Source organism: Otolemur garnettii, unplaced genomic scaffold (genome assembly GCF_000181295.1).
Source record: "Otolemur garnettii isolate 467f Iridium unplaced genomic scaffold, OtoGar3 scaffold00011, whole genome shotgun sequence".
NCBI classification, from domain to species: Eukaryota; Metazoa; Chordata; class Mammalia; order Primates; family Galagidae; genus Otolemur; species Otolemur garnettii.
In genome coordinates this window covers 12,355,678-12,365,814 of record NW_003852406.1, presented here as the reverse complement: position 1 = coordinate 12,365,814, position 10,137 = coordinate 12,355,678, and the positions used below count along the sequence as shown (strand labels likewise).

At 47.8% G+C, this 10,137-nt stretch overlaps 1 protein-coding gene across 1 annotated transcript; it reads right to left on the bottom strand.

Moving 5' to 3' along the window:
• Positions 1-4,995: 4,995 nt before the first annotated feature.
• Positions 4,996-6,921, bottom strand: FOXB1 (forkhead box B1). The gene is made up of 2 exons (XM_003784393.1): positions 6,523-6,921; positions 4,996-6,249 (listed from the first exon to the last, which is right to left on the bottom strand). Exon 2 carries the CDS (start codon positions 6,190-6,192, stop codon positions 5,215-5,217), a length of 978 nt encoding a protein of 325 aa, XP_003784441.1. The 5' UTR covers positions 6,193-6,249; positions 6,523-6,921; the 3' UTR covers positions 4,996-5,214.
• Positions 6,922-10,137: the final 3,216 nt, after the last annotated feature.

Below are 10,137 nucleotides of genomic sequence, written 5' to 3'. Positions count from 1 at the left end.
CCTCCTTTTCCCATAACTATCACAGTGCTTAGATAGGATAGCTAGGGGTGGGTGTGGGAGAGAGACAGAGACTGAGAAAGACGTCGCCAAGAGAGACAGAGCAGGTGAGAGTGAAAGATCAGCTTTCAAGTCTATTGTGACCCCGAAGGCCACATATTAGTTGAACGAAGAAAACAGGATGACCCCGATGTGATTCTGGTCTTTGAAAACAAGCTCTTTATGTAATCCATGCCAAACAAGGAGGTAAGAGACTCAAAGATGTGAGTGATATAATGATGCTTATATTGATATAGATAAAGATTTGTTGAAATCAAACTTACTGTCTCCAACCTGAGTGTTAGTTGATCCCCAGGAGTTCCTTGGGAATCAATCCTGACTCCCACATTGCCTGGCCTCCCCCCCCACTTTCTTCCCCTCCCCCATTTTTTTTCAGAGGCCAGGGGATGCCTGCTGCATCTTGCACTGTAGTGCAAACAGATTCCCGCAAAGAGAGAGGAAGGTAAAATGAATTTAAATTCCAAAGGGGTTCCAGTGCCGGTTTCCTAGTCCCCGAGTCAGCAATGTGTTTGTGAAAATTCAGCCTTTTTGTCTCCCAGTAAAAAGGAGCTAAATCTACATCGGTGGCCCAGTCTCGGGTTGCTATTCTTTGCATTTTCTATTCGAGTGAATGAGAGTGAATGAAGTGGCCGGGACCCTTCATTTGATCTACTCAATTGCATAAAGTGACAGAATTCTAATATATTTGTTTAATGCTCTTCAATGGGCTTTCACTTCTTTGCTTGCAAATGAAGCATCCGTGGACAAAGTTTCATCCCCCTTTAACACTGGGACATATTTCATAACTCAGGCCGTGGTTTGAAGTAATCTTGAGAGGAGTTTTAGACTCAAAAAGTGGAAAATAAAGAAACAGATGTGAAGTTATTGTACATTCCTAGAGTGGGCTCTGGGGCTATTGTGCCCCCACGGCGGGCGGTCCAGGGGCTGCGCCTTTCATGCTGTAATTGAAACATATTAATTAGATAATTTGTTGTTAGTTTAAACGAAACAAATGCAGCCCCTTTGAGGCTTCACAGTCGGTGGGTTAGGTTGTTTTTGTTTTGTTTTTGTCTGGGTGTCTCTGTGCATATGTGGCTCTTAAGAGGAAAAAAAAAATTAAATGACATTTATATTAAGAATTTAAGACTGGACCCTGATCCTTTCTGTTTCTTAACTGCTACCTTTTACAAAGGGAGTTTTCATTTGTAAAAGTATAAATCCTCACCTCTCCGCTCTGAACCCCCCTTTCCCACCACCCCTAGCCTTGCATAAACTAATGTCAATCCTACTGTCTGCAGCACCAGCCAGGATTCTTCCCCCCTCCCTCCTTCAGCCCCATCCTACTGGAGCACCTAGCCAGAGTCCTGCTGCCAAGGCACGCAGTCTTTTCTTCCATTTAAAGGAATTAAACTCTGCTAGAATATTGAAGTCATTCTGATGACTATTTACTAGTACCATTCCTTCAGGACCCTCAAAACCCACAAATGAGGCATCAGAAGTAGTGATTAACTTCTCTTGAAAAAGTGCACGAAATGCATTCATTGTGTAAGCATTTCCTCAAATCACAGAGAAAGCTGTTTTAAGATACTGGGGGATGCAGAATCATGTCAAAAAACAATAGCCACAGTGTAGTCCAACTTGCAAATAAAAAAAACCCCTAAATTTAAAGAATCAAGACTGCCTGAATGTATAAAATATAAAAGAATATAACTTATCTCAGTTCTCTAGATAAGACCTGAATACATAACCTTCCATGGTTTTGTCTCTTCCAGTTTTATTTTAAAGCTGTGTGTATTGACTTTGGACTTGAGCCAGGTGAAAAGATTTACCATGACAAAGAAAGCTATTGAAGGTATCATAGTTATAAACTTCCTTGTTTGTGGGGCACTTCAGCTAAACAAGGCGTAAGTCCCAAAGCTTGGGGGGTAAGGCGAGATGAAGTTGGGTGGAGGCATGTGTGTTTTGACTGCCTTTGGATTTCTGCTCAAGGTCAAAATATCATCAATGGATTTTTTTTTTTTTTTTTACTTATTCAACGTTGTCTGAAAAAAGATGCCTGCGATTGTGAAAGCAGGGCTCACAATGCCCAAGTTATTTCATTCTTTGCAATACACCATGACGAACTTACCAGCTGAAAAGAACATTTTCAAATACTGAGCTGAAATCGCTCCTCTACTAAAAATCAGAAATAGGATCTGTGTCATATCTACCTCTCTATCTTATCTTAAATAGATAGGTACACATCATTTCCCCCTAAATTTTAGTGCCCATGATAGGAATATTTTACCTGACTTTCAAAGCTGTTGATCTATAAAATGTCTGAGGCCCATCTTATCCCTTTACACCTCCTTCACTCCCAGTTCCAATTCAGTGTTACCACATTGAGTGAGATGAGAATATTCTAGAGATGGCCTTAATTTTCTTTTACAGGAAACTGTTAAAACATATTTAATTTTAAAACATGTATATGCTTTCTTCTTGAGTACAAAGTTTCAAAAGTTCCCTGGCTGGGGGGTGGATAAGTTTTTCAGGCTTTCCTTAGCTGATCTTGTTAATATAATTGTGAATTGGCCTTGATGAATGAGTTTAGTTGTCCCCTGTCTGACGGGCTTTAGTAGCTTCATGCATTTTAATCAGTTCAATGATTCATTTATTTTCCACCTTTTTTTTTTTCTGTTGTTGTTGTTGGCTGTGTGTGGGATCCTTCCTTTTAAAAAATGGTCACAACAGGATTTATGACACTTTATGTTAACTCTGAATTGTTTCCCAGGTAGTAAAGGTCTCAGGTGTTAAGGATTCTCCTTCTGGAATATAGTGACCATGGTCTTTATGTGAGTTTCTCTGTGTTGCCCAAGGGCCTGTTGTTTAATCATTTTACACAGTAAAGTGTTAATCACCATTTAAGTTTCTCTTTGTCTTGTAACTTCATTAGTTGAATACACACCTCATTCTGGAAATATTGTGACCTCTTCAATACGTGTCAATTAGCCTTGAGCCATAAATTCTTGACAAATTTTAATTCTCTGCAAATTCTGAACAAAAGCAAATACTTAAAGAGTCAGGCATTTGAAGTAATTTCATTCACATCTTTAAAAGAAGTGCACCGAGCATTATTTTCCCACATGAAGGAGTGAAAGAAATCTGTCCAGTTCGAAGGGAACAGGTTTCCCGCCATATAACTTCAGTTAACTGCTAAAAAACAATAATTTCAACAACTGCAATGATTTAAAGGAGCAAGGAAATGAATATTTACTCCAAATAAGAAGCATCAGAATATAAGCCTCGAATAAGCAAGTCTGTTTTACTTTGTAAATTTTCTATTTCACTTCTACCGGATTTCCATAAGCCTTATGTTTATATAAGGGCTGTAGATTCATAAAATGTATGTTTAAAGATAGACAAGAATACGCATAAAGTACTATATTGTTTCAATAAGTTTTTCTTTCAAAACTACATCTGTGCACCTGATCTAAAATAGAAGTAGTCTGTTTCCTCTTTTCCTAGGCACAAATACCTCCAAGAGTCTGTCTGGATAATTTCTCCCACAGTCTGCATGTGGACAAGAGGAGATTTGACTGTTGTCACAATATGACACGAAAAAGGCAAACTGCTCAGTGTTTCACAGAAGCATGCGCAGGGAAGCCCTGCATTCATCTTTTGCAAAACTGTTCATTGTAGCCACTCTTGAAAAACACGCAAAAACTAAAATTTGAATTTACATATTTTAATGAGAAAATATTATTTGGACTAGGTCATAATTTAAGGTAGACACCTTTTTAAAATCCTTTGTCTTAAAACAGGCATGCTGGGAACAAGAACATCAATATTTAAAATGCCATGCTAATTCTGTACAGGGAGGGAGAAAAATGAAAGGTAAAAATTTTACAGTTCTGATGACACTACAACTTTTTTTTTTTTTAACTTAAGCAGGTCACACCGGAACAATAGTTCGTTTTCCAGCAAATTACCTAAGACTCTAAAGGAATATAGCCAACAAAAGTGCATTTTGCACAGTGTACAATCATTCCTATTCACAAGTATTTACATCTCTTTGCAGCCCTTTAGCTTCTTGGAAAAGTTCTTGTAGCAAACAGAAAGACTTGTCCATGGGAGAGCTGTCCAGTGACATCCCTACAAGTTACCAGCTTATCTAAGTTCTTCCAGGGTTGCCCTTGACATTTTCGTAGTTTGGGCTTATTTCACTTTCTCTCTCTTTTTTTCAGCAATAAAATAAATAGCTAAAAAGGTCTCTAAGTAATTGGAAAGTTAACATCCCAATTAACTTTCCTATTTCCCTTTTCCCTCCCCTAAACCTGGCCAGAAATTAAAAGTAAACATTCACATTACAACAGGTACTTATAAAATGGGCTTTGCCCGCTCCTCTGCCTAGCAAGACAGAGTCAAGTTCACTGTTTACATTTTACCAGGCGCTTTGTAAACAATACAAGGTTACTTTTAGTTTTGTTTTGCTTGTGTAGAGCACAATCGTCCCCTCCTCAGTTTGGCAGCCTCTCCTCTAACTCTCAGCGCCTAGAGCCTCCGCAGGAAACAAAACCCAAAGCAAAAGAATCTGCGCAGAAGCTGGGAGGCTGGGCCGCAACTCGGGGAAGCTGCTGTCCGCTGGGCCCCAGCCGGATGGGCGTAGGCGAGCCGGGTAGGAAGATTAGTGGCTCCTTTTCGCGGCAGTTTTCCCGGACGTTAAGAGATCCGGCGCTCCGCTGTGCTGCTGCAGCCCTCCGGGGGGCATCTGTTCCAGGAAACCTCTAAGGCAGTTTCTCTAGTCTCGAAACTGTGGCAGAGTTCGGAGCTCCGCTGATGCCCGCCGTGGGAAGAGGCGCTTTTCTCGTCGAAAGCGGGCGGCAGGATTTCCCCCACCAGTTAAACGCGAGCGGGTTTCGGGGCCCCGGGGAGGGGGGCGGCTTGGCTCAGGTGGCCCCTGCCTTCCCTTGTCGCCGGGGCGAGGACAACTCCCACGGCGCCTCTCGGCCAGTCTTCGAGTTTGAGTTTTGTCTCCTAGGTCCAAAACAAAGTTCTCTCCGGGGAAGGAGGGTTAGCGGAAGGTGAAATGGACAAGTTAGGGTGGCAGTCCCAGGTCCGGGAGGGCAGAGTTGGTGGGATCCCGGGAAGACGAGTGCGGTCGTGGGGAAGGGAAGGGGAGGAGGTGCCGGCTTCTGCGGGTCAGTGCACCGCCACCGAGTGCAAGGCAGAGGCCGGGCTGGTAAGCGTTTCGCTGGGGGTAGCGGGGCTGCTTTGGCTGGTGGCTGTTTGCGAGGACGTGGGGCTGAGCGAGGGCGGCGAGTTCGAGAGCAAGGTGGGGATGGGCGCGGGCAACGCGGGCAGCGCGGGCACAGCGGCCGGCGTGGGCTTAATGGGCACAGGGATGGCAGGCAGCGTCTGGCCAGCTGCGTGGCACAGCGGTTTCAGCGGCACGCCATAAGCGCTGTAGTCGCCACTCGTCATGGAGATGGGGGTGGCCGAGTCGATCATGCCGGCAGAGCCATACACGTGCGGCCAGCCGGTGCCCAGCGAGCTGCCCATAGTAGTCAACTGGTTGGGGAGAGGGTAGGCAGCGGGCACCGGCTGCATGGCGGAGAAGGCGAGCCCCCCGGGCATCTTGTATTCCCGCGCGATAATGTTCTCAATGGCGAAGGGGTGCTTGAAGCCTGAGGGCTGCGCCACGCCGCCCAGGTTGTAGGCAGCGGCGGGCATCTGCGGCAGGTGCGTGCCCGAGGCCGCGAGCGCGCTGAGCCGCAGCTTGGCCTGCTGCTGCAGGTACTGCGCCGCGTCGGTGGGCTTGCTGGGCGCCAGGTGATCAGACTTAAGCACCTTGAAGCGCTTGCGGCGCCTCAGGAAGCTGCCGTTCTCAAACATGTCCCCGCAGCTGGGATGCAGCGCCCAGAAGCTGCCCTTGCCGGGCTGGTCGGGCCGCCGCGGGATCTTGATGAAGCAGTCGTTGAAGGACAGGTTGTGGCGCAGGCTGTTCTGCCAGCGCTGCGTGTTCTCCCTGTAGTAGGGGAAGCGGTCCATGATGAACTTGTAGATCTCGCTCAGCGGCAGCATCTTCTCGGGCGAGCTCTGGATGGCCATGGCGGTCAGCGAGATGTATGAGTAGGGCGGCTTCTGGTCGCTGTACGTGTTGCGGCCGGGCCGAGGCATCTTCTTGGTCGCCCTCTCCTTCCTCTGGGTCCGCGCGGGCCGGCGGAATGCTTGGATCTGGGAAGGGGGGAGGTGATGGGGGAGGTAGCATGGATGCACTGAGACACCTCGAGGTCAGCCCGGTCGATAACAGACTTCGGGGGTGGGGGTAGGGGCTGGGGCTCTGGATCAGCCAGCGCCCGCGCTCTTTCGCTGGCAACTTTGTGCTTTAAGTGGGACCCAGCCAGGGGGCGCAGGAGGGGAAGCCGGCGAGCGCCGCGAGGGTAGCAGGGAAGTAAGTCGGGCCTGGAATAAGGACAGAGGGCAAAGACGAAACAGAGAGCTGCTCACCTTAAAGTTGCTCCAAGTTGCGCGTTCGCATCCAGGATGGAGACGCCGCTGGCCTAGTCCCTTCCGGCTCGCAGCCGGTGCGCAGCGTCCGGGCTTGGTTGGACTCCGCGCGAACCCGGGCTCAGCGTCCCGCGCCGCCCTGTCCGCGGCGCTCTTGGCCCTGTATCCTGCGGGCTACCGAGATCCGCTGCCGAGTCCCGGCGCGGACGATGGCAGCGGCGGCCTCGGGGCTCCGGAGGGCACTGCTGTGGGCTCCGAGGCTCCGCCGAGCTAGGTGGCTGCCTCCATGTCCTCCCTCGAACCATCTGATAGTTTTAAGCGGTGACAGGAGCAGAAAAGACCCCTGTAGCGGCGCTTCATTAATGTGCCACTTCTTAGCTATCATATGACAATCGCCTTGGGAGGAGGAGGAAGAGGAGGGGGAGCGGGGGCTGCAGAGGGAGGGGACTGAGCGAGAAGGAGAGCCCGGCCGGCTCTGGTTTCTTTCGCACCTATTTACATGGGCACCTTGGCCAATAGGAATCACTTCCAGCTCCGGGCTGGGCGAGGGGGAAGAGCCTCGGCCACTGGTGGGGAGCCGGACGCGCCGGCCGGTGTGCGCCTTGTGAAGGTATGAGGAGGCGGTGGCCGCGGAGCAGGGAGCCAGGCAACCACTCAAACGTTCGCAGACAGAACTGCCGCGCAGATGATGTTTGACATGGAAATTGCTTGGCTGGGGTATTCTGTTTCCTCTGCTTTGTATCGGGTTTGTATTGTTAGCTAACTTGAGGCACGGCTTTTCCCTGATGCCGGACCTTTCCCTGCGCTTGGCACTACCGGGGGTTGGTTGCATGGGTTATTATAATGAAAACGTACCCTTCCCCCCAGTGCTCGAGAGTCAGGTGGAAGTTTGACTTGTCCTTTCTAGGCAGCTGATTTAGCTTTGCACATTTGGGTGTGTAGCTTTACAAAAAATGATGTGGTTAAAAAAATATGTACAGCATGCCATCAGACGTCCTCGTGTAAGAGCCCATTTTTAAATCTAAATGTATTGGTCGAGTTTTTTTTAAACTTAGGGTAGTAGACCTGAGCGAAGAAGAGTCAAGGTCTTTGCTTTAAAAAAAAATCCTCTAGAAATTTGGTTGAACGCAGGGTGGAGGTTCAGGGACTCCTGGGGGCAAACGGTGTGCAGACCTGAGGAGGAGCAGCGCCTGCTTGACACACTTTATTACCAGGCAAACCTCAGGGTCCCTTGTTTTTCCCAGGTGGTTTGAAACTTTTAAGAGTCTGGAGTTTCCTGGAAGTTTGCATTTTATAGCCGGAACTCCACCCACCCCCACTCCCGTTTTGTTTGAGCGCCTAGAAAAAGCGACCTTCTGTCCCACTAAAACACCAGTATAACTTCTGAGGTTTGCAAAGAACCAATGAGTTTTCCCTTCTTTTTGGTGGGGGTGGGGATGTGCCTTGGGGGTCTCCGCCCGCCCGGTGAGGGCAGCCAGTTCTTTCTAATCGGATTCGCCTTGGGAGGGTTAAATGAATCATTATTATCATTATCCTCATCGTCGCAGTCGTCGTCATCATCATCAAATTGCTATGAAGTAAATAGTCGACTCCGCCTGCATGCATGCGGTGTGCGAGCAGACGCCGGGAGTTCCCACGGGTTGTTGCACATTTCTCCGAATTTTACGGTTTTAAATAGAAATTCATTTTACTGCGTTGTTAAAAACTCAATAACCTTCAACCCACACAGAATCATCTTCAAAGTCCAGAAATGTGAGAACCTCTTTTTGTTTATTGGAAGTGGTGGTGGGAGGGGGATCTGCGCGTGAAGTTTCAATACGTTCAATGATATTAGAGCTTTATTAGTGGAGCTGTTTGGGGTTAGTAGTAAAAAGATCCCCCAGCGCTAGGGCGCGCACACGCGCGCGCGCACACACAAACACACACAACTTCATTAACCACAGTTTCGGTGGTGGTCAATAACTCACCAAAACGTAACTTAAACACGATGAATTTAGGAGATTAAACAATTTCATTAATATTGAAATGGCTCTTGCGTCTGGGCTGCCTCGCTTTAGATGCAAGCGCACGTTTTTCAATATTAACAGAAGTGCTTGAAGAAAAGAATAATGTCACCTTCTTAATTCGGAAAAAATAACCAGCAGGGGGAGGTGGGTGTGAGGGGGTGAGGGAGGGACGTTGACCTATCTCTGGGGACACGGTTCAAGAAGGGGAGATAAATGTACATGTACGTATTGCCCTTCTCACTAGATAAACCATTTGGGCTCTGGTGGAGCCTTGACAGAGCTTCCACCCGTAGGCTCCTGTTGTGGTTCCCAGAGCGCGCGCTTCAGCTCCTAAGGAGGTGTGGCATTGGGGTGGGGGGGGCTTGGTTTTGCAACAGGATTCCGCCCCAGGGTCCTGGGGGTAGGAGGAGCTAGGGGGTCCAAAGAGCCGGGGTGTCCGCGAAGAGGAATGGTGGGCAAGGCTTGTGTTTCCCGGAATGGAAAGGCTCCTGTCCAGGCTACTGCTGGCCTCCGTCCGACGTAGGAAACGCCGACGTCCTATGGACTAGGCGGGAGCACGGCTGGTTTGGAAAGACATCTAAATTCCCAAGTATTTTTAGGATCCTCTCAGCAAATACGTATACAGTACATTCTGATACGTAGAAAGAGAGAGAATATTATGGGTGGTTATCAGGATGCTGAACGACAGGAGCGAAAGATTCCGGTTTTCCCAGTGAGGCAGGAGGATTCTTTTTTATCCAGTATGGAGCGTGTTGAGGGTGAGGAATGGGGAGAGAGAAGTGTTTTCTTATTTTAACAATTGGTATTTTGTTGCTTTGCAAAGGGTCATTGTATGCCTGTCGAAATCATTGCTCAGAGTAAACAGAAGATTAACTAAATTCTAAGAGTGGAAGCGTTCGAGTTAAAACAAGTTGGAATAAATCTTTGTTTATCTCCTCTGGAAAGTTGTCACCACCACCACCACCCAACCTCCCCACCCCCGCGTTTGGAACATGTGACAATACAAGTAGGAATCTTTAGGATTTGGCTAGGATTGGGATAGTTAAGGCACATTCCCCAGGCCGCGGGTTAATTAAGTAAACCCAACCTAATAGCACAAATTTGCCTTGGATTGGGGGTGGGGGGAGACGCTGTGAGATACCCATTTAAAAGTGTGCTTTGCTACAAAGTTTTATCTTGGGTCCTGCTGGAGGTCTACAAAGCCCAGGGGTGGGAGAGAGGATTTGCATGCTATTTACAGCATTTTAAGACGGTATTATGAAAAGGAGGAGGGAAGGAGCACTTTCCAGAAATCTTGAAAAGTGCATCAGAGTCTATTGTACGGAACCTAAAGCAAACAGAAGCTGGCGGGGGGAGGGCACATCCGACCCGGAGGCTTAGGGAGTTGTTGGGAAAACTGTATAAAATACACATAAGTCAATTATACCCATGTGCAAACCAAATGGAAATCTCTTTGGCGCAGTAGCCATTCATCGCCTCCGCAGAGCCCACCACCGACCACCTTTCTGCTTGGAGAGTTCGCAATACCCTCTTTTCCCACAAGCTGGACCACACACGGCTACAGATTTCGTAATAATTTATGCTAATTTCCCTCCATAAATCCACAATT

Bases quoted from the DNA above. Each gene is read 5' to 3' on its own strand.
- FOXB1 (XM_003784393.1), bottom strand. From the start codon at position 6,192: ATGCCTCGGCCCGGCCGCAACACGTACAGCGACCAGAAGCCGCCCTAC.